Source organism: Xyrauchen texanus, chromosome 17, assembly GCF_025860055.1.
Source record: "Xyrauchen texanus isolate HMW12.3.18 chromosome 17, RBS_HiC_50CHRs, whole genome shotgun sequence".
In the NCBI taxonomy this organism is placed as follows: Eukaryota; Metazoa; Chordata; class Actinopteri; order Cypriniformes; family Catostomidae; genus Xyrauchen; species Xyrauchen texanus.
The window spans coordinates 29092957-29118346 of record NC_068292.1 but is presented as its reverse complement, the minus strand read 5'-3'; the positions used below and the strand labels follow the sequence as shown (position 1 = coordinate 29118346).

Here is a 25390-nt window from a genome sequence, read left to right as displayed (position 1 = left end):
TCCGCAGCAGAACAATAATATGTCATCACAGCATCTCAAATGGTGCTCTGGTCATCCTAAAATGCCAAACCACTATTACCTCCCAAAATTGTCTGACACGCTGTTGCTCTCCGACATAATTTATCCGCCGCCAATCGCCAGCAGACATGACGTTTGTGCGAATGTGTTGTCTGCAATCTGCAAGTTATGTATTCAATTTAATTTAAAGTATGTACAAAATAAGGTGTTTGCTCTTCATCATGTGACTTATTTGGGATTTTTCAAAAACATAGTTTTTCCATAGTTTTTCCATGGTATATTCTTATGGTAATTCCATAAACATTTTGTAAGGATAATTGAACTATTGTTGTTCAATAAAACTGTGATAATTGTATTAGACAATCAAATATGACAAAATGAAACATAAAGATTCCAGTCCACATTACATTTTACAGTAGTAACAATAACTGTTCAAAACCATACTGGAACCATAACTATACCATTACTATGGAAACCATGGTAAATATTTTTAAGGGAGTTGTTTACCTTTTGCCAGTTCATTTGTGGTTGTTTGTATTTTAGCCAGTTGATGGAGTTTCTCTCTCCCGCTCACCCTTTTTTGTCTCTCTCACACGCTCTCTCTCTCTTTCTGACTTGCAGTGAGCTTGTTGTCTGAAGAATGATTTCGGGCACGCTGATTACCATGCTGTTACACTGAGAAGAGTTTATCCACACAGGACAAGCAGCAGAAACTACACATTGCCTACGTAATCCAGCTATCAAGCACCTGCTCTCAATTAAGTACCTGTCTGAATATTTCTCTCTCCCACACACACACACACACACACACACACACACAGCTATGGCTGGCTGGCTCTGGTTGGGAGGGTAATTGGTGTGCTGGTTGCCCTGGCAACCCCACCCTGATCCCCGTTGAAAAGAGCCCTACTGTCACAGAAGACCCATGAGGTGAAAATGGCAGCACGGTGGCTGTTCGGCCCCCAGGAGCCCTCAGACAATTCGAGCCAATAACGTGGGCACGCACACGGGCAGAGCGGCGGTAGCAGTATGCAGGAGGCTGACCTACCGGCCACCAATGCTTTCACAGGTGAGCAGCAGATCAGGTTTAGAACCTCAGTTTGGGATTTAAGGGATAAGATTTGAGCTTTGGCATGAATTTTGGTTTAATGTTTCATACCAGCCAATAGAGGTGGAGGTAAAAAATCGTTTCAGCGATGCATCGTGATTCATACTCAAACGATACTGAATCGATTCACAAAAGAATCAGAATCTTAGTTCAGTTTAAATCACGGTAGAGCAGTGGTGCACGCCAAAGTCAGATGTTGAAACAGAGACGCGAGTTAAGTGCATACACTAAAGTCAAGTGCACAAACACAACTGTTTGTAGACCAGCTGTATCAAACACATGACCATTTGTGCCCGAATTAATCTACAATCCCAAAATTCTTTCACAAACTAACGCACATAGCAACAGGAGAGTTTATTCGGATAAGAAGCCAACAAACAACATGAAAGACGAGCTCGCACCCATTATTGCTCTGATGTGCACACAACATGGGAAAACACAGAAGAAAACAATGACGAGGCAGCTGTTTGGGAGATGTTGGTGATGTTTCCATTTAATTCTTTTTTTTCCCCAGATGCCTTTCTCTACTCTTGCGCGCTCTCCATTTCATTGGCTTTTGCTTTATTGCCAGTCAATGCCAGTCACTTGCTTGTCAGGAAAGTGCGCACACCTGATGATAAAGGTTTGAATCCATCGTAGCTTTTGCGACAGGTTCATGCAATTTTCTATTCGCAGAGCAAACCGATGGAACAGCGCATACGAGAAGCTTGATACATTTCTGAAGCAACATCTGCGCTATTTAAACCACTTGACTATCAACTGTGCAGGTGTGGAGAGGAGAAGCTGACAGTTGTAGCTATAGCTGTGGTTAAAAATTTAAATGAATAGCATGGCATAGATTCATTTCAAATAATAATGAAATACTATTAAATGATTTTAAATGCTTAAACAAAAATAAAGAATTCATATAATCAGTTGAAGTAATATTCATTGTGTTTTGATGGAGAACCAATATTTTGTTTTGTGCTTTTAAGATTTTTTACAAGGTTCTAAAGAAAGAAATTGAAAAACTGAGATACTTGTTAAACTATAGAATTTATTTAATCTTGTGGATGTTCCATGTGATGTTCACAGCTCATACTAAATGTAAAAGGCAAGTTTATGTTATGTGACTCATTCTGATTTTTAAAACAGCTGTTAAATAAAAAGCTGAAAGGGAAAAAAATAGAGAGTAAAAAATAAATTTTGAAGAAACTGAAAAAAGAAAAGGACAAGATGCATCGTGATGCATCGAGAATCATTTTATAATCGAATTGTTACCCTTTGAATCATAATCGAATCGTGAGGCCAGTGAAGAATCACACCTATACCAGCCATAAAGATTATGTTCATGAGGAGGGGTCATGTTGTGCTTTACAAACTCTAGAAGTTTTTGTTTTTTTGTATTGCTCTGATATTCAAAGCCCCTCTCAGTCATACCCCCCTCTTCCTTCTCATCCTTCGCTGCTCCATTTCTACGACAGGCTGCATTTCTCTCCCCTGCCTGGAATGGAATGCAGAGAAAGAGGAGAGAGAGAAAGTAAGAGACGAGTGAAGGGGGGTAGAGATTGTGCTGTGTACTAAACTTCAACTTGATTGGCTATACACTGCAGACAGAGCGCAAAACAAGAACTGGAGAAGAATGTTTTCATGCAATGTCTTCACTTCACTTCACTTTAATCCTTTATCATCTAGCCTAATCTAGGCTGGAATTGAATCGAACCAAATCTACTCTCATCGAATTTATGTTTTTAATAAATAAAAAAAACTTCCTGAATCTTCTCTTCACAAATCTTCTCAAATTAAAGTGATAGTTCACCCAAAAATGTAAATTCTCTCATCATTTACATACCCTCATGCCAGATGTGTATGACTTTCTTTCATCTGCTGAACTCAGATGAAGATTTATAGAAGAATTTCTCAGCTCTGTTGGTCCATACAAAGTGAATGGGTGCCAAACTTTTGAAGCTCCAAAAACCACATAAGTCAGCATAAATACAATTCATCAGACTCGATTTACATTTTTAATTGATTTACTTAATTGATTTACATTCTTCATGCCTATCGCCCCATTACTGGGCAGGGAGAAGAATTTATGATAAAAAGGACATAAATATTGAACTGTTTCTCACCCACACCTATAATATCACATCTGAAGATATTAATTAAAACACTGGATTCATATGGATTACTTTTATGCTGCCTTTATGTGCTTTTTGGAGCATCAACATTTTGGCATCCAAACAGAGCTAAAATATTTTTCTAAGGGATAAGATTTGAGCTTTGGCATGAATTTTGGTTTAATGTTTCATGCCAGCCACTAGAGGTGGAGGTAAAAAATCGTTTCAGCGATGCATCGTGATTCATACTCAAACGATACTGAATCGATTCACAATCGATTCACAAAAGAATCAGCATGCGAAAGTCATACACATCTGGGCTGGCATGAGGGTGAGTAAATAATTAAAGAATTTTCATTATTGGGTGCACTATCCTTTTAAATCTTCTCTCATCAAATGAAATATTCTTTTGTTAAATCAAAACATCTCTCGCCTAAACAAATCTTCTCTTGTTGAATCTTCTCAATGAACTTTTCTGCTCTTGTTTAATAAAAAAGTATTCTCAAATCTTTTCTTTTTGAATGATCTCAAATTAAATATTCTTTCATCTAATCAAATCTCTCTTCGAATCTAATCTTCTGTTGTCGAATCTTTCAATGGAATCGTCTCAAATTGAATTGTATGTTTTGAATCTTCTCTTATCGAATCTAATCTGTTGAATCAAATCAAATCTTGTCTTCTCGGTTCTTCTCTTCTCGAACCTTCTATTCTTGAATTTTCTCGAATCATATCTTCCCTTGTCAAATTAAATTTCTCAAATCCTGTCTTGTCAAATACAATTTTGTCTTATCAAAGCAGATATTTTCTTGTTAATTTGTTTCTTCTCCTGTTGAATCTTCACTATCAAATTTCCTCAGATTTAATTGTATCTTCTTGAATCTTCCTTTTTCGAATTGAATCTTGTTAAATCAAATCTTGTCTTCTCAAATCTTGTATTCTCAAATATTTTCTTCCCTTGTCAAATAAAATCTCCGGTTGAGTCTTTTCGATCTAATCTTGTCAAATCGAATCGGGTCTTCTTGAATCGTATCTTCTTGAATGGTATCTTCTCTTGTTAAATCGAATCAAATCTTGTCTTTTCGGAGCTTCTCTTCACACATTTTCTATTCTCAAATCTTCTAAACGTATCTTCCCTTGTCAAATTAAATCTTTCGAATGAATCTTTTTTAGCAAATTAAATCTTCTCCCGTTGAATCAAATATTCTCCTTTGTAATCTTCTCGATCAAAATAATATCTTCTTGAATCTTCTCTTATTGAATCTAATCTTGTTGAATCATATTAAATTTTGTCTTCTCCGATCTTCTCATCTTGAATATCTTCCCATGTGAAATAAAATCTTCCTCGAATTGATTCTTTTCTTGTCAAATTAAACCTTCTCCTGTTGAATCTTGTAAAATGGAATCATATCTTCTTGAATCATATCTTTTCTAATCTAAACTTGTTTAATCAAATCTTGTCTTCTCAGATCTTCTTGAATCTTCTCAATCAGATCTTCACAAATCGAAATTGTATCTTCTCGAATCACAGAAGATTTGAGTAGAAAGGAGAATATTCTGGAAGTTTTCTGGGCTGCTCAGTTTGCCCTTGAAGTGCAGGTGAATGTTGTTATTTTCATTGTGGCTCACGTGCTCTGTTAATGCAAAGAACTGCTGACTTGTTTGTCCAAAGATCAAAATAACACTTTCGAAAACCACTTTGGGCTATGTCACACCCTGTGACAGTTTGCATGAGTGTGGCTTGGTTTTGTCTAGCACCTACTCCTCTTAAAAAGATGATGTTTGTAGTGCTTGAGTCATCACTGTTTGGTCTCCTCTATGTATAGAGAGATCAGACAGTGGTTAATCCTTTATAGTCTAGATTCTTCCATAGAGCTGAATATCCACTGTTATCAGGTCATTGTTGAGTTTCCTTAAAAGCATGCTTGCAGACTTAAGACCATTTATAAGAGCCAGTGACCTACATATAGAGGAGGATCATTGCCTCTTGAGATCCACAAATATGTGGAAGTTTTGGGCCCAGTGAAGATATCCTAGCAGTTGAGCTTCTTCAGACCCAGGAAGTCCCATTTTACAGAAGTTTTTATAGTAATGATCCAAAATCTTTGAAACATTACTTTTAAGTTCTCTGTTGGTTTCTTGTGTCATGGTGAAGTTTTTCCAAGCATAGACTCTGCTTTAATGTAAAGATGTACAATAGTAAGGTCACTGAGTTCTAAAGTGATTGTTCACCTGAAAATGAAAATTGTGTCATCTTTACTCGCCCTCACAATGTTCCAAAAATATAATGACTTTTTTCCATCTGCTATAGCTAAAAATGCAATGCAATTGTATTCACATAATTGCGTAGAGTTAGTTTCAGGCCTAAGGTCTTTTACAGGCAAGCTCTGCTATGTGTTTTGGATTGGGGTTTTTTTTCCCCTTGGGATCAGTGTTTCCTTTCATGAGGGCTAGAACAAAACAAGGTCGGAAATTTGACAAGTCCTGATTCAGCAGGTGTGAAAACAGAGACGGACTCTGATTGTTATTGATTAACGTCTGAAATAGTTTCTCTATGAGTCACTGCGGTTTCTGGTGTTTTGTGTGTTTTTTTTTTTTGTCCATAGAGTGCAGATTCCTGTGCACTAACGGCAGATGTCTGAACCTGGACTCGCAGGTCTGTGATCAGCTCAACCACTGTGGAGACAACAGTGATGAGGAGCACTGCCCCATCTCCACCCAGCATCCTGCATCTGCCATCTTCAGCTGTGAGTCTGTGTCTCTCCCTGTTGGTTCTGTCCTCCTTTTCAAAGTGTTCTGCTTCTGATGAGGTCAGCAGGATGTTTTCTGGCTTCTCATTGGTCGGTTCTCATCTGAATTCCTCAGGCGTTAAAGTGTCCAAACCACCTGCAGGGTGTGAGTGTGAGACGAGTGTTAAGTGGTGTCTTCGCACACCGAAATTTCGAGAAGGAGTGTGTGCATGCGTATGTGTCTAAGTGGTCTGAATGTGAGACTGTGGCAGCCAGTCAGCTTTGATCTACCAGAGCTCTTTTGTGTCTTCAAGTTTGAGCAAACCAGAGCAGACAAAAACAAAAAACAAAAAAGCTTTGTCTGTCTCTCTCTGTCCTCCCTGTGCAAAAAGTCTGTCATCCGTTTTTGCTGTCTCATACTCTCCTGTGTTTCCTCTGCTCTGAGGGGTTTCTTCAGTTGAAGTTTAAGGATTAGTTCACCCAAAATAAGCAATTCTGTCATTTACTAACCCTCATGTCATTCCAAACCCATTTAATAATTTTTGTCCGTGGAACACAAAATTATGTTCATTCTGCTGTTCTCCATACAGTGAAAGTGGATGGGGACCAGGAGCGGTCAAGCTCCAAAAAGGACAAAAAGCACTTTAAATATATCATAAAAGTAGTTCATACCACTCATGCACTAAATATCAAGACTTCTGAAGCCAAAGGATAGCTTTGTGTCATTATTCAATAAAAATCTTGCAACAGCTGTGGTCAATTTTACTTTTATTGGATGGAAAAGGGCAGCATGGACATTCTGCTAGACTGAGGGTCTGTACATGATGACAGAAAAGTTTTTTGGGTGAACTATATGTAATGGGATAATGTGGGCAAGGAGACTGCGGCAAGCAACTGAACAGTAAACATAACTTTTAATAACATAAATGAGCTTAAATTATCGTAAAAACAAACACATAGAAACACATGCCCAGCCGACACATGTGGCTCTCTCTCTCGAACTGGTGCCTCTGGCTCGTCTTTATCCCCCTCCCGGCTGATTAGCCCGATTCAAGGCCGGGTGTGTGTCCTCGTGGCCCGGCCCCACCCTCCTCTTCGTCACACTCCATTGCCCGACTCAGGCCAGGGAAACCCATGGCATGATGTACTCCCCTCCCCTCCTTGTTGGAGGGGGGTGTTGCCCTTCTGGCCGTGCCTGCCGGCAGGTCTTCCCTGCCTTTCTGCAGCACTGTGAGAGATGAGGGGAGGGAAAGAGCGAGGGAAAGAGCAAGGTGGAGCAACAGAGAGAGGAGAGAAAACTGGCTCGCCGTTTACCGGACACACCGTCGCCTGGTCCTCAGCCACTCCTCCGACCTCTGGTGGCCGGCAGCGACCATTCCGTCCCCAGGAAGACAGCCGCGGCTGCTCCCCTGATGGATGGCAGCGATGAGGAGTCCGCAACAGTGCATCCCTACTCCTTCCCGGGTTTCGACACCAATGTAACGGGGTAAGGTGGGCAAGGAGGAGACTGGAACTGGCTGAAGAGTAAGCGTAGCTTTTAATAACATCAATTTACTTAAATCAGCGTAAACACATAGACACACACACACCCGGCAGCCACAAGTGGCTCTCTCTCGAAATGGTGCCTCCGGCTCATCTTTATCCCTCTCCTTGCAGATTAGCCCGATTCAGGGCCGGGTGTGTGTCCTCACAGCCTGGCCCCACCCTCCTCATTGTCACATTATTCCTTTAAAGCAATAATGCTCATTTCTCGAGCAGACAAACAGTCGTCATTTACTGCTAGAGGGAGAGAGAGAGAGACCGAGAGATGAATGATGCTGATAGATGTTAGTGAAGATGCAATATGCTGAGAGCAAGACAGAATCAGAGGAAATGTTTAGAATCTAATCGAGTTTGCCATCTCTGTCTACAGCGGGGCCAGACAGATTGATCATGAATACAGTCTAGACACCCTGCACAAAATCTCTCTCTCTCTCCGCACACAGTAAATGGATTGTGGTCAGGACTGTCAGACAGCCTCTGCAGAGGAAGAGGGAGTGAGAGAGGGTGTTTATTGAAGAGCATGATGAAAAGCTTTGCCGAGATTGTAGAATGGGCATTAGTGATCTTTATGGTCAGTTGTTGATCAGTTGTTTGTGTTTCTTGGTATCAGGTGTGTAGAAGGGTAAAGCATGTTGTTCATTTAAAGGGATAGTTCACCCAAAATTTACTCCAGTGTTTTAATCCAAATCTTTAGAAGTGAAATGATAGGTGTGGGTGAGAAACAGAGCAATATTGAAGTAATTCTTTCCTAGACATTCTTCTTCCTGACCAGTAGGGGGCATATATATGAAGAGTGTTAACCACCAAAAACACAAGAAGAAGAATGTGAAAGGTAAAGTTGAGATTTACTGTGCAGGGAGGAGAATTTATAGTAAAAAGAAAAAGGCCTAAAAAGGTCAAGGAAATTAATTTAAACTTTTAACAAGTCATGGAAAAGTTATGGATTTCTATTGTGAATATACATTTTTCTAGTTATGCTCTAAAATATTTCAACAGCTAAATATTGCTCTTATGTATAGGAAAACCTGCTAGCAAGCCACAGGGATGTCTGATTTGAAAAGTAAATCATTTTTTTGATTTGGTACTTTTTAATGTAGCAGTTGAACCAGTTTACAAATTGGTCTAAATTATAATTGTGCACCGATCTGGAAATATGAGGCCGATACGATCACCGATATTTTAACACTTTGATCAGCCGATACTGATCCGATCATTGATATTTCGTTGAAAAGTGCCCTTTGTCACACTTTTGCAAGTTATACGTCAATGCCCTACACTGTAAAATTACATATAATTTACAGTCAATGTGAAATGCTAACATTTATATGAATAGAAAACTGTTTTGAATAGTTCTCGTCACTATCATAGACTGTTGTGACATACTGGCAACCAGTGAACACCATGAGAGCATCATACACAGCAGAGATGCATTAAAAAATAGAGACATATTATTATGATTCAGTCTCCTGCGATATGATAGCAAGCTTGCAGATTCAAGCGCAGCTGCTGTTAACCGAAATCATTGCTGTAAAAATTAAATATTCAAATGTACAGTGTTATAATGAAAGATAAATTACAAAAAGAAATAAAAAGTGTATTTTTTACTTTCTATCAACTTTGATATTAAAAAGATTGTTTCCCTTTAATGGTCATTGTGGATGAAAGACATTACAAACAACATCTCTTTTGAAACTTTCTTTAGAAAATAAAATGATTATTTCAGCTGTTTTTATATATGAAATATTAATTTGCAAATAAGCACAAAATGCAAAAACATGGACAAGCCATTATTTTTAAGTTTATTGAAAGAGGAGAGCAGTAGCATGTGACAAACAAAATGATTGGAAAATAAAAATCGCCCACATCTCCCTACTCGTTGTCTTTGTTAATTTCATCTGTTTGTCTTATTTATTTCCTTTGCAAATGGTGCAAATAAGCTCAAAAATGGGCACGAGCCACTCTCATGTTTTTTATATTTTATCACGAATACACTGCACAAGTTTGTGAATGAATTTTATTTGAACTGAAAGGCATGCAGAACAGAAGTGGGAGCAAGTCACACATGTTCAAGTCACAAGCGTCTCAAGTCTTAACCATCAAGTCTCGAGTCAAGTCTCAAGTGCAGTGCAGACGAATCAAGCAAGTCAAGTCAAGTCCTGATGAGTTTCAAGTCAAGTCAAGCCACAGTACTAAAATAAATAGAGGTTAATTTTTGAAATAAATATTTATTTTTGCTCTGAAAAGATGATTTATATACATATCTTTACATTCATTTTTTGTATATGAATTGTATAACAGTAATGTGTTCTTGTATAACAGTAATGTGTCCTTTTTCTCGCAATTTGCTAATATATATATATATATATATATATATACACTCACCTAAAGGATTATTAGTAACACCATACTAATACTGTGTTTGACCCCCTTTCGCCTTCAGAACTGCCTTAATTCTACGTGGCATTGATTCAACATGGTGCTGAAAGCATTCTTTAGAAATGTTGGCCCATATTGATAGGATAGCATCTTGCAGTTGATGGAGATTTGTGGGATGCACATCCAGGGCACAAAGCTCCCGTTCCACCACATCCCAAAGATGCTCTATTGGGTTGAGATCTGGTGACTGTGGGGGCCATTTTAGTACAGTGAACTCATTGTCATGTTCAAGAAACCAATTTGAAATGATTCGAGCTTTGTGACATGGTGCATTATCCTGCTGGAAGTAGCCATCAGAGGATGGGTACATGGTGGCCATAAAGGGATGGACATGGTCAGAAACAATGCTCAGATAGGCCATGGCATTTAAATGATGCCCAATTGGCACTAAGGGGCCTAAAGTGTGCCAAGAAAACATCCCCCACACCATTACACCACCACCACCAGCCTGTACAGTGGTAACAAGGCATGATGGATCCATGTTCTCATTCTGTTTACGCCAAATTCTGACTCTACCATCTGAATGTCTCAACAGAAATCGAGACTCATCAGACCAGGCAACATTTTTCCAGTCTTCAACTGTCCAATTTTGGTGAGCTCTTGCAAATTGTAGCCTCTTTTTCCTATTTGCAGTGGAGATGAGTGGTACCCGGTGGGGTCTTCTGCTGTTGTATCCCATCCGCCTCAAGGTTGTGCGTGTTGTGGCTTCACAAATGCTTTGCTGCATACCTCGGTTGTAACGAGTGGTTATTTCAGGCAAAGTTGCTCTTCTATCAGCTTGAATCAGTCGGCCTATTCTCCTCTGACCTCTAGCATCAACAAGGCATTTTCGCCCACAGGACTGCCGCATACTGGATGTTTTTCCCTTTTCACACCATTCTTTGTAAACCCTAGAAATGGTTGTGCGTGAAAATCCCAGTAACTGAGCAGATTGTGAAATACTCAGACCGGCCCGTCTGGCACCAACAACCATGCCACACTCAAAATTGCTTAAATCACCTTTCTTTCCCATTCTGACATTCAGTTTGGAGTTCAGGAGATTGTCTTGACCAGGACCACACCCCTAAATGCATTGAAGCAACTGTCATGTGATTGGTTGATTAGATAATTGCATTAATGAGAAATTGAACAGGTGTTCCTAATAATCCTTTAGGGGAGTGTGTGTATATATATATATATATATATATATATTAGTAAATTGCGTTAATGAACATGCACAGTATTTTTATCGTGGGCACTTAAAAATACTGTGAATAATTCTAGATACCTTATAATCTGAATTGTTCAGATTTTTAGAAACACTGTATAACACTGCGTGTATGCAACGAGGCTCAATCCAGTTCGAGCTCCTCGTCCAAATGTATTTAATGCACGAGTCATTTTGCTCATCTACCCACAACAGGTGGGTGACATGTAAGAGGTCTCAGAGTGACACATGACAAGAAATGCTGTTAGTCAAAAAGACGCACTTGAAGAAACACTTTATGAAATTTTTAAGAACAGACATCAATGCTCATGTCTGATTCTCTGCTTGTTCAGAGGCATGCAACGGAAACCTGTCTCATGGAACAAGCGCATGTTAAGAGTTATCACTCATTTTTTCTCTGTTTCATTTATTGAAAACAGTTTGCAAGAATAATGTAGTCTATAAGAATGCTGCACATGATCTCCGATCATCTTGTGAGGTACTGTGAGTTTAGTTCGCTCTTACGCATTGTGAATGTGACTGCAGGATCAGTAATATATACAGGTATCTTTGTATTAAAGAAACAGTGTTTAAATCATAAAGTAATATAAGACAGGTTCACCTTGAAGCAAATATTTTGTTCTATTTTCTTTTCTTTAGGCAGCAATTAACAAATGCAATACAAACACATTTGATAAGAACATATTTGGCAGCATTTTTTGGGAACACAAAGGAATTTATTAGGCTTATTTATTATAATGATTATTATAATTATCTTTACTTTTATAATTGTCTTTAGTTCTTAATTTGCACCTGTTTCCACATACTGATACTTATGATGGCAAATGGGGAAGTTGGAGATGGTAAATGTTTGGATTTGTGTTTAAAGTGCAATTTGAATTTAGAAATATCTTTTAAGTTTTTCGTGTTTCAATAAATTCATTTAATTTTTAAAGCATAATCAATCTAGCAAAAATATTTACCATATAATCGGATATCGCAATATTTTAAATGCAATTATCATTAAAATATTTTTTACATATCACCCAACCCAAAAGTGAAGTTACAATTTTCATGAAGTAATTTTATGGAGACCAGCACGTGTATTCAATTCCATATTGCAACATGTTACCTATTAATGTTTGCATATTTGTTTGTTTTTGAGTAGTCTATGGGCAATACAAGCATTTTAATTTATTCAAAAACGTTGTTTTTGAAAATATGAAATTATTAGTTTGTGGTATGGCTCTTTTGAAAAAATGCATCAACCAAAATTTTCAAATTGGCTCCTGACTGAAAAAAGGTTCCCAATCCCTGCATTAGGCGTTATACGGAGGTAAGATGAAAAAAAAAATGCCATCGAAACTTTTCTGGAGATACATTTATATAAAATAGTAATAAAGGTATTGCATTCAAGGGCTTTATTACTATTTTATATAAATGTATCTCCAGAAAAGTTTCGATGGCATTTTTTTTTTCATTTATATAAAATAGTAATAAAGGTATTGCATTCAAGGGCTTTAGTAAAAGTCTTCAGAAGTCATAATCACTATGAGAGCACTTTCGTCATACACTCACCTAAAGGATTATTAGGAACACCTGTTCAATTTCTCATTAATGCAATTATCTAATCAACCAATCACATGGCAGTTGATTCAATGCATTTAGGGGTGTGGTCCTGGTCAAGACAATCTCCTGAACTCCAAACTGAATGTCAGAATGGGAAAGAAAAGTGATTTAAGCAATTTTGAGCGTGGCATGGTTGTTGGTGCCAGACGGGCCGGTCTGAGTATTTCACAATCTGCTCAGTTACTGGGATTTTCACGCACAACCATTTCTAGGGTTTACAAAGAATGGTGTGAAAAGGAAAAACATCCAGTATGCGGCAGTCCTGTGGGCTGAAAATGCCTTGTTGATGCTAGAGGTCAGAGGAGAATGGGCCGACCGATTCAAGCTTATAGAAGAGCAACTTTGCCTGAAATAACCACTCGTTACAACCGAGGTATGCAGCAAAGCATTTGTGAAGCCACAACACGCACAACCTTGAGGCGGATGGGCTACAACAGCAAAAGACCCCACCGGGTACCACTCATCTCCACTACAAATAGGAAAAAGAGGCTACAATTTGCAAGAGCTCACCAAAATTGGACAGTTGAAGACTGGAAAAATGTTGCCTGGTCTGATGAGTCTCGATTTCTGTTGAGACATTCAGATGGTAGAGTCAGAATTTGGCGTAAACAGAATGAGAACATGGATCCATCATGCCTTGTTACCACTGTGCAGGCTGGTGGTGGTGGTGTAATGGTGTGGAGGATGTTTTCTTGGCACACTTTAGGCCCCTTAGTGCCAATTGGGCATTGTTTAAATGCCACGGCCTATCTGAGCATTGTTTCTGACCATGTCCATCCCTTTATGGCCACCATGTACCCATCCTCTGATGGCTACTTCCAGCAGGATAATGCACCATGTCACAAAGCTCGAATCATTTCAAATTGGTTTCTTGAACATGACAATGAGTTCACAGTGCTAAAATGGCCCCCACAGTCACCAGATCTCAACCCAATAGAGCATCTTTGGGATGTGGTGGAACGGGAGCTTCATGTCCTGGATGTGCATCCCACAAATCTCCATCAACTGCAAGATGCTATCCTATCAATATAGGCCAACATTTCTAAAGAATGCTTTCAGCACCTTGTTGAATCAATGCCACGTAGAATTAAGACAGTTCTGAAGGCGAAAGGGGGTCAAACACAGTATTAGTATGGTGTTCCTAATAATCCTTTAGGTGAGTGTAAGTAGTTCTCTATATTTTATTCTACTTGTCACGTTTTAAATAAAGTGTTGTGACTGCAAATCTGCCTGTTATGTTTTTATATTGCCAACAAATGGTTATGGTATATTGTTGACTGTTGAGAGGGTTTAGAAAGGCACACACACATTTAGAGGCAATGTCGGGTCATTTAAAACTTGTCGCACTACAAAACATGACATTAATTGTGAATCATTTTAATTTACTGACAACCCACAAACATTATAACAGTAATTTTACATATGAATCTATCTGAAATGATAATGAAATTATTTACTTACCTTTCCTTGTGGTTTTTGAAATGTCTGATGAAATTCGAGGTTGTTGTGGTTGTATATGATATTTTTGCATTGTATATTTTCATACTTTTTATTAAGCAGAACTGAAAAATCATGTGTGAGAAAGGAGGTCTATAAACATGACTCTGACACCAGTTCTGTCTGGAGGAATGGGCCAAAATTCCAGCAACTTATTGTGAAAACCTTGTGGAAGACTACACAAAACGTTTGACCATTAAACCATTTAAAGGCAATGCTAATAAAAACAAAGTCTATGTAAACTTCTGACCCACTGGGAATGTGATGAAAGGAATAAAAGCTGAAATAAATATTTCTCTCTTCTATTATTCTGACATTTCACATTCTTAAAATAAAGTACTGATCCTAACTGACCTTAAGCATGGGATATTTTCTACGTTTAAATGTAAGGAATTGTGAAAATCTGATTTACTGTAAATGTATTTGGCTAAGGTGTTTGTAAACTTCTGACTTTATCTGTATGTATGTATGATTCAATAACTTAATACATAAGTTACTTTTTTGTGCTATATGATCTCTTAGTAATACATAGACATAATGATTGATGTATGTCCTCATGATATCAAAGACTCTCCCCTGAACACAAAATCTGAATACAAGTGGTCAAAAGAGACAACCAGGTGTAATGGTGATGTATAGTATCTGGCTTGTACACTTGCGACCGGATCACCCAAACCACATCTTAATACCAGGTGTCCACATGGCCTCAGTGAGGAATGAATGGTCATGTAGTTGATAAAATAAATCAGTCTGTGATCGTCATTTAGTATTCCATGACTTTTCCGTGTCATGGAAATTTTAGCAACCTTGAATTGTTTAAGTGAAAACTTTATAAATATTTAATTAATTATGAATACTGCCTTTACTGAGCTGAGCTGTTGTTGGAAACAGAACGAGTGAGTCAATTTTGAGGATTTTAATTTCATGTGTTGCATTTGTTATAATGTGCTTATGTGTGTGTGTGTTTTCACACTTGAAAATATTTGCAGAAAGACAAGTCTGACTGGGGTATTAAAACTAGAGAGGCTGCAGATATTCAGACGGCATAACACCCTTGCCTCTATCCTCAATTGAATTATGTAACAAAACACAGCATAGAAAAATCAGACTTCACGCTGCTTAGCTGGACCTTATAATAGGCAAAGCTCATTCTCTATTAAGATAATAGTGTGATTTGAATCCAGCACACTGCGCCCACTGGGTCTGTACTTGACCAAACCCTCACAGATGAGCCAAACCCCCTATGACAGAAAATACATTATGAGATGGGAACTACATAATCAAGAATAACAACTACCAACAGCATATTTATTTTAGCAGTTTTTGACTGATAACTAAAGCCATCAATATAAGAAGTCCCAAAAGTAAGGCAAATTAAAAAAAGACCCCATAAACCATAGAAACAGAAGTCTAAAGACCCCATGAAGTCACTTAACAAGCACTTTGGGAAATATTAAAGGGTGGGTTCTCCTTTTTAAAAAGGTAAAAATGCTTGAGTTACATCCCAGCCATGAACCATGATTTGTTACTTACTCTGTTGCAGGTGGTGTTAAGGGGAGGGACATTCTCATTATTGAAAGTATTTAATTGGACAAAAAAATCTGTGGAGTACAGGAATAGGCACCATTATGTGTATGGATGGCTTCAAAGCTAATGCACATGGAATAAAAGCCACAAACTCTTTATTGGATCTCTTAGTTTTCCAGAGGGAAAACTTAGATAAGGAATACCTTAAATGAAACACTTCAGGTTCTTAATCGAGCCACAAGATTGTCAGAATGTGTCTCAGTCTGGTTTTAAGGGTCATGAGGGCTATCTGGTGAAGTGCATGGTAATGTCCATTGTGCTGACACACAGAGAAGTAGACTTTTAATAGATTTAAAAGAGATATAAGTGAGCGTCTATGTTGTGCAAGTTCATGCAGGCCACAGATCACGCTTTTTCTGCAGGTATTAGTTTAAGAGCAATGCTGATTTAACATGACAGCATTCCACACCTGAACTCCACAGAAGAAACCACACTGAGGATTATCTTACCTTATGTAAACTTTAGCCCTGGCTGTGATGAGAACAACCACAACACTGCTCACATTTGTCTTTTACTGTCATAGAATGCCAACACAGAACTTTGCTGTAAAACCTACAACAACCATCAGACATAAAACCACAAACGTTTATTTGCTCTGCATAAATGCTTGGGGTACTTTCTGTCTCTTTGAAGGCGGCACGGCACACTTTAAAGAGTATGTAAATCAACCTCTTCAACAGTTTGTGTGTTTGTTAATTGCTCTCATCACACGAGTATGTGTGTGAGAAGAGTTTCTGAAGAGCTGTAGACAAGCACAAGACTTAGTGAGAACTTGTCCCTGTCACACTGGACATCATGTCCCACTTTGATGTTCCTAAGGGGTTGTCAACCTTTTCTTGAAGAAAATTATGGTTACAGCAAGACACTTACAATGGAAATGAATGGTGCCAGTCTATAACCATTAAAAATCACAATATTTAAAAAGTATGGCCTAAAGACATACACATTATACGTGTTAACAATTTTTATTGTGATAAAATAACTTGCTTGCCTTCTATAACATCATTGTGAAGACGTAACAAGGGTAAACCATGTAATCTGGTAAACGCTGTAACGCGGGTAAATACCCTGATTTTGTCACACTAAAAGAATGTTAACTTTACAAACGGTGTGTATTTTAACGTTTATGGACTGGTGCCATTCAATTCCATTGTAAGTGCCTTATTATCCTTATTATCTCGTTTTGAACCTGGAACATTCTTTAAACATCCTTTGCCATGTCCTGGGTTTCATTGTATTGTCAAACCATCAGAGATTTACAATTTGTTTATGAAAGCAACCAACAAATGATATGATATAAGACAAGTAAATCATGTAAGTTTAGAAAAAGCCCACATTTTGAAATGTAGAATTTTTTTAAAGAAATATCTAGATCAGTAAACGGACCTTCGTGGACTCCTGGATGAAAATCCTGGGTTTTTTTCTTCTGGCTCTCTCTCTCTCTCTCTCTCTCTCTCTCTCTCTCTCTCTCTCTCCCTTCCTTTCTCCTCACGTTTTTCCTTCCTATCCTCTCTACAGTTTTAAAACAGGTGGGTTAGAGGTCACGGAGGTCACATTTCGAGCCTTGTCTGATGTGAAGAGCTCAACAATCAGTTTGTTTGAGTTTAGGATTTCCATCACTAATCTCCATCATCTTTCATGCTAATCTAGGCCGACCACAGCGGGCTGCATTTTCATGCTAAGGGCCTCATTACCAAACCGACGTCATGTCTTCTGTATGCAATCAGCGTCGCTTGGAGGGTGGGCAAGTCCCAGATGAAGCGTTTGAACTTCTTGAGAGTGCCGGATGATGGAATTGTTTGGAATACAGGAATGTCCGACTGTAAAGGAGACATGAATGAAGTTCAGAGTGTCTTAATCAAGGTTTTAATGACAGATGATAATGATGGTGTGAATGAGACACTTGTTTGGTATTTGATGACTTCTCCTTTGTTTGCATTCACTTTGATTCATTATTTGACTTTGCACAATATTCGGGATTAAGAAAAGTAATTTATCTCTAAAGATGGGTGATGACTTAAGGACCGGGAGTCTTTTTTTAGATTAACACTTTAAAGAAATACTTCAACTAAAAATGAAAATTCTGTCATCATTTACTTACCCTAACGTTGTTCTAGGTCTTTTTGGGTAACACAAAAGGAGATGTTATGCAGTGTAGTCTCATTCATGATTAACTTGCAATAAAAGTGAATGATGACTGAGATAGAACATTCGGCCTATCATCACCATACAGGATTAGAATAACATGTAAATGATGACAGGATTTTCATTTTTGGGTACATTTTTCCTTTAACGAACAAAGAGGCTGAGCACCTGTTGCTAAATTAATCGCACACTCAATAGTGACTGTTGTGATTTGTTTTTTTGTTGTAAATTAGTTCGTTTTGGGTGCATATTTTTTTCTAGAGCTTCGCAAAGAATGAGAATACTGTCAGTCCGAAAAGAGAAATATATGATTCCTGCATTCTCTCCTTCGTCTTTTCTTTCTTAGCCCAAGCTTCTTTGATCCACATCCCACACACGTCGCAGCATTAGCAGGGCTGTTTTTGAGTGTGAGTGCCTTGTGGTTCTGTATTCGTAGGCTGTCAACACCGTCAGTACTGATGGGTTTCAGACAGTGTCACCTCACGCAGGCTCACAGTGGAATCGGGGATTGTTTATCGTGGCTGAGTTGGAGGTCTATCGGCCACTATTCTTCTGTATTCACTCATTAACTTGGGTGTATACATTCAGTCATTTTGTTTCTCGAACCTCCCAGTATGATGGAATCTCTCTCTCCCTCTCTCTCGGTGGCCTTCATCCCTCCCTCATTTCTTCATCTGTTACCTAAAGTCCGTTTGACCCTGTGTGCTGAGAGAGTAATGATGCAGCTGGGGCCATTAAAGATGAGAAACTGACAGCTCTCCTCCCTTGCATTCATTCGTTCCCTTCAAAGAGCGATAGGCGGTGAATAAAAACAAGAGGAGGAAAAGAGGCAGAGCGATAAATGGAGTCGTCTTAAACAGTGAGTTGCTCGGGAATCCAATCAGATTCAGCTCAAAAGACCAAACGAAAAACAGTGAAGAATGCAAGAAAATGAGAGAGGCAGAGAAGGAGAGACCCAGTGTCACAGAGGGAGGAAGCTCAACCGTTTGAAGCTCAGCCATATTACTGGGTGAATTATTTGTGCTTAATGTCTGAATCTGAGTTAAGATCTGTAGATGAAGTAAATGTACTGAACAGAATAAATTAGCCAGTTTCCACAGGGTCAAAACCATTATGGCTTAACTGACCTTCTAAACTCCACCCTCTAACCAATCAGAGTGCAGATGTTGATGATGAAGACCAAATGCAGGAGATTACATGGATGGCATTTTTTAAAACTGACATAGTAAGTTAAGACCTAAAAAAGAGAAATGGCGTAATTCATAATTCAGGCACGTGTAAACAACATATGTACCCGTACTTGTGTTTCCACGCTTACAAAACAGTACCATGGTAATATCAAAGTGTTTAAGACATGGTGCCAGAGTAATATTACAGTTTTTGAGCACATAATATTATGTTCTTTGATAGTTGCTTGGATTTAAAAATACATTGGTGTATGAATAAAGGGTCGGGGGTAAAAATATAAATTATTTGTTAAATCGCAATCTTCATATTAATGGTCCCGATATCAATCTACTTCTGTTTTGGTTGTGTTGATTATTATATCAATTAAAAAAATAGCAACTGAACTGCATAGTTTTGGCCCTGTTGTTATTTGTTTTTTTTATTAATATTGTAATGTACCAAGTTAGAGGGTTATCTGTATAATTTACAGCATTAGCGGAGTATTTATTTCATATATATAAGCACAATGGACATTAGAGCTAAAATACACCCAAATATATCAGAATCGAATTGAGAGATGGTAAATCAGAATTTAATCAAATCGGGAAATCTATATCAATGCTTAGCCTTATTCTTATGCAAAAATATGATAAACAGTGGCCCCAAAAATGTTTGGACTCTTAAGCTAAACTTAAATGTATTGTTTTTGCATTATATGGCTTTTAACATGATAGACTTCACAGCCCGCGGACGGGCCCTTAAATGTACAAAATAAAAGTATGCGATAAACAAAACTGCTGTGTGTACATTGGTACACATGCCACATATCTTTGGAAAGCTACATTTCTTGATTTTCTATTGATATAAACCATTTTAAGATACAATCACAACAGCAGGTACAATCTATATCTTTGTCAGACCACCAACATATAAACAACCAATAACAAAATTTAGGCAACTCACCTATGAAGCATCATAGTAGTCCACTGATCCATAACTTCCTGACAAAAACGGTGTTGTTTCATTGTTAAATGTCCAAATGATCAAATCAAGTAAAATGTTTAGTCCAAATCACATTATTACATCAATAAATATCCACAGACTCTTGTTGCATCATTTCAAAGCACCTGGCAGCTGTACCTAAACTTTCACATATTATCGGTAATAACTTCAGTTCAGATGTAAACATTTCCTATATCCGGTATCAAAATGGAAGCACGCACTGACCATTCGATTGACACCTCATTTGACCCAATAGGAGCTTCCATGTCCTGTCCAAAGCCTTCAATACCCAACCACTGTCTGTGTCGAATGTAAGGGCATACCCACTTTCCTTTGTTCCCTGATCAAACCAATTACATCGAAGAGTGGAAATGACTGACGCATCGTATAGCCAATGAAATTCTGAAAACAGTGATATGCGGCTTTAGTGGGACGATTAGAGCACGTTCTGAAATGTGTGTGCGCAATGTTGCCTCGCCTTTACCGAGTGTTTTGTGCGACCGTGCGTAAAACCATTGGAGTGTTGTTTTGGAACTGTTTACACATTTGGCGATTTAAATATGGTGAAACGGACGCGAAAAACAGGATTTTCACCCCAGGATGTGATATAAGAAGGCATCATTGTGAAAATTCTGAGTTTGGAGATGAAATTTCTGAAAACAATACGGATGATTCGGAGGCAGAGGAAATGTTTATGGAGAGATGAGACATTGCTCTGGACAAGTAAGTGTTTTCTTGTGTTTTATAACATATATTACTGTATATTCCGCATAAATAAGCTTTAGTTTGAATAATGAATACACATTTTGTAATTACCCTTTGTCGTGTGTTTCCTCAGTGAGTGTTTGAACCGTTTGTGCATGTGTGAGGTTATAGTTCATTGTTTGTTTCAGATCTATTGACATGCTATATAGATGTTTTGTATATTTACTGTAAATATATATTTATATATATATAAATGGACGCGAAATATATATATATAAATAAATCAATAAATATAAGTTGAAAATAAGAATATATGTTGTGTTTGAGAGTCTATTTGTTACAATGCTGAATTCATGGGTGGAGGTGTAGGCCCATCTATTTGTTCCATAATACATTGGCAAAGTATACAGTATTTACAGTAAATATACATACAATAATACATATTTACACACTCGAAAAGAAAATGTATATATATATATATAGAATACAGAAAAGATGGAAAAGTTGTGTCTAGCTTTGTAATTTACATTTATTTATTCTCCCCCACTCAGCAAGCGGCCACATAAAGTGGAGCAGCAGGACAGCACCTCATCAAGAGAGGAGGGCTTTCAGAGAGACCCTTGCTGAAGAACTGGCAGAGTTGGGGTCTCACTCCACAGCCAGACCCGTATCTCCTGCTCCACGAAGAGCACATCACAGGCCGTTGCACATCACCAAATCTTGCACCGCTGGTCGTCTGAAGTGCAGGCAGTGTCATGCAAAGACACCAGTGAAGTACTTCTGTGATGTGCCTTTGTGCTTTGTACCCAAATGTGACTGCTACAATGACTGGCATGTTGCTAGAAACATGTAAAATGTTATAATGGTTTGTAAATACTTTGTGTAAAAATTCATGTAAATAGTTTGTTGTGTATTTTTTATATAAACAAATTGTCCACCATAGCACTAGTTTTGACTTTATATGCACAACATTTAGTTTCAAGAAGGGAAAAGGCACTCTAATGTGTTTATGCATCAGTTACTCTGTGTCAGCAAAACTAATAATGGAATATGATAGCTCTAAGTGTCGTCTTTCATTAGAGCCCAAAATTATGACTGTACGTTGAAGCATTCAAAAGTAGGAGCCTTTTTGTCCTAGGTTACCAAAGGGTCCTTTTGGAGTATCCAAAAGGCACTTTTGTAAAACACCTGGGTGTACCCTTAGAAAAACATGTGTAAAATATTCATTTTTTATGGTATTGTTATAAAATTTGAACTTGGACTAGATAAGGCTTCATGCTGTGATCCCATTGTGTTCTCAAGCTAATAGCTACAAGTTATAGTCATCTGCAGGCATCTGTATGCAAAAAAAAATTTCAGGCGGAAAAACAAACTTCTATTTCATTGTGTTCAAACTTGTATTACTCAAAATCAGTAGCACATACAGTAATTCTGTAATTACTGTATGCACATTCAGTAATAAGCACATTCAGTAATCCCTTTCAAATGTGACCAAAACCATGCATGTACTCAAAAAGGTTCAAGAACAGCTTTAAATTTACTTTGGGTATGCCTTGATTAGGCGTTTTAGGCTAATTTTACAGGATTGGGAAGAGGTTTTAAGGAAACGTAATACATCTATTAAAATCACACTGAGACCAGTTTCTTAAAGACAAGTGAAGATAGTTTTAAGAAAAGATCTATCATTATTTACGTGCAGATGCCACTTTTTTTATATTTTCTATATAATATAATGACATTGACGTTTTATTTTTTAAAGTTGGACTTAAGTGTCCAAATACTTTAGGGCCTCTTTATATCAAAGTATCATGGTATTACCATTCAGTATTATTACTGTACCATGGTACATCCATAGTACTTTCTTTCAAAAGGCCAAAAACTGTTTTTATGCAGTTGAACACTGCTGAACCTAAATAGCTGCAGTCCAAAAATTATATGAAAACTGTTTTTTTCTCCACTGTGCCCTCCACACCCAAAATGTTTGCCTGTTTTTAAACAATTTTAAATGAGTCGGAATGCAAATGAGACCGTTTTCTCATTCATTCTTTATTCTCTCTTCCAACCCGTTGTGTTGTACCCCTGAGGTGCTCATTCCTCACAAATATCTCTTCTCTCTCTCTTTCCCTCTGTGAATAAAGACTTTCATACTTAGACATCCTATTAGCTCATTTCCAGTTTAACCATAACACCTCAAAATGTGTTTTTATGTCATATCAGTCATGGCTGTATGGATGAACTTCAGACCATAAACTCATTCACTCTGTGATTGCAGGATGTCAGGTTGCATTGTTGCTTGAAGATGCATGAATGGAATAAATGAATTGTTAATGTGTGTGTGTGACAGAAAGAGAGAGAGGTAGAATGTAACATGAGAAGTATGTTTCCTGCTGAGTTGCTGTTTAGTTTCTGCAGGCTCTTTTTTATGGCTCTGTTTGTTTGTTAAAAACATCACTCCAGAAAAGTTACATGCAGTTGTGTTTTCTGTCTTGTTTTTCCTCTCATTATGTCTGTAAATATGCATCAAATACAGCAAGTCACTTTATACAACCATATTGTAGTTTCCTGTGTGTGCATATTTGTGCTGCATAGTTTCAAAAAAGCATAAGTATGAATCATTAGCATGCTCATTCGTTGGGTCTGGGATTGAACAAACCCTAAGTATTAAACTTCGGCGCAGCACATCCTATGGACATGAATGATACATCAAATCATTAAGCTTTTTGCAGAGAGGTGGGCTATTATTTATTAAACAGTTGGACTTATGTGTACGATAAAACAGTACAGAATATCATATATGCTCTTTGTTGGCTATTCTGAATTAGAACCACTTAGAACATTCAAACAACTATTTATCAACACCCTATAAACCAACCACACAGTGAATTCTGCACCACTCTCATTATCTTCTGAAAATGCATTGGTTAAATGTAGTTTAGTTCATTTAGTTAAAAAAGAAAAATTAACAAAACGGGTGCCACTTGTTTGTCATTCACAGTAAATGTTGACAAAAACCAATGTTGACATTTGAATGGCATTTATTTTGTTGTTTTGCGAGAGGCAGTTTATGTGTGTTAGTGTCTGTTTTTCTGGGTCAGAGCATTTAAGTTTGGGTCAGCTGAGCTTGACTCAGATGTGCCAATTTCTGTCTCTCTTTCTCTCTGGTGACTTACACAAGGTGTGTCATGGCAAACACTTTAATGACCCTATAAAATGAAAATTGGTGTTTGGTGTCTTTTAGTCAATGCCTATTAGCTTTGAAGCCATCTATACGATAATGGACACCTAAAAGTTCACACAATTAACCTTTAGTATCTATACGCATTTAAAATCTTCCAGGGAAACTGACCAAAATTATTAATGATTCGTGCTGCACTACACAGATTTTTGTCCAATCAAATGCTTTCTAGATGGAGGAGACAAAGCATGCATTAGCATTATAATGATATCAGAAGTATTTTGTGCAATTTATACAAATCTGATGTCACGGTAGGGGGTCATCTTACCTAATTTATTTCTACAGTGCTGTGGAAAATTATTTGGCCCCATCCTGATTTCTTCTGTTTTTGTGCATATCTAAAACTAAATTGTTTCACAAAATCTAACATAAAACAAAAGGCAGTCTGAGTAAACACAAAATACAGTTTTAAATGATAATGTTATTTATTGAAGCAAAAAAGTTATCCAATAACAACTGGGCCTGTGTTACTAAATCCCCAAATCTATAAAACTAGACACACCCAGTCCTGATTACTGCCTGCCCTGTTCAATTAAATCAACACCTAAATAGAACTTTTTCAGCTGCATGATGTTGGCTAAAATGTCTCACCCAGTAGCCAAGGTTGAAAGGAATTCCAGAAATGATGAGGAAAAAGATAATTTAAAACATACCAGTCTGGGAAGGGTTACCAAGCTATTTCAAAGGCTCTGGGACTCACAAAATGAAGTCACAAAAAAGCCAAGGACAACATCCAAGGAACTCTCTTGCATCAATAAAGGTCATTGTTCATGACTCCACTATCAGAAAGACACTGGCCATAAATGGCATCCATGGAAGTGTGGTGAGGCGAAAACCACTGCTAACCCAGAAAAACATTAAGGCTCCTCTGAATTCTGTGGACTGATGAGTCAAAAGTTGAACTGTTTGGAAGACAGGGCTTCTGTTACATCTGGCATAAATCAAACATAGAATTCCACAAAGAGATCATCTTACCTATGGTCAAGCATGGTGGTGGTAGTGTGACAGTGTGGGGATGCTTTGCTGCTTCAATTGTGCTCTCTATCAGAAAATTCTAAAGGAGAATGTCTGGTCGTCAGTCCATGAGTTGAAGCTCAAGCACAACTGGTTTATGCATCAAGACAATGATCAAAAGCATAGGAGTAAGTCCACATCTGAATGTCTCAAAAGAAGCTAAATTTAAGTTTTGTAGTGGCCTAGTCAAAGTCCCGACTTGAACCAAATTGAGATGCTGTGGCAGGACCTTAAATGGGCAGCTCATGATCAGAAACACTCCAATGTGGCTGATCTAAAGCAGTTCTGCAAAGA

The 25390-nt window shown here is 37.8% G+C and overlaps 1 protein-coding gene across 1 annotated transcript in view; it reads left to right on the top strand.

The window, feature by feature from the left end:
* ldlrad4b (low density lipoprotein receptor class A domain containing 4b) overlaps nt 1-25390 on the top strand; it is a 75257-nt gene that overhangs the window by 19463 nt on the left and 30404 nt on the right. Inside the window, exons 2-3 of the mRNA XM_052147753.1 lie at nt 640-1087; nt 5829-5969. Of these exons, the coding sequence (XP_052003713.1) occupies nt 1048-1087; nt 5829-5969 (181 nt within the window). The 5' untranslated portion in view covers nt 640-1047. The remainder of the gene's footprint in view (nt 1-639; nt 1088-5828; nt 5970-25390) is intronic.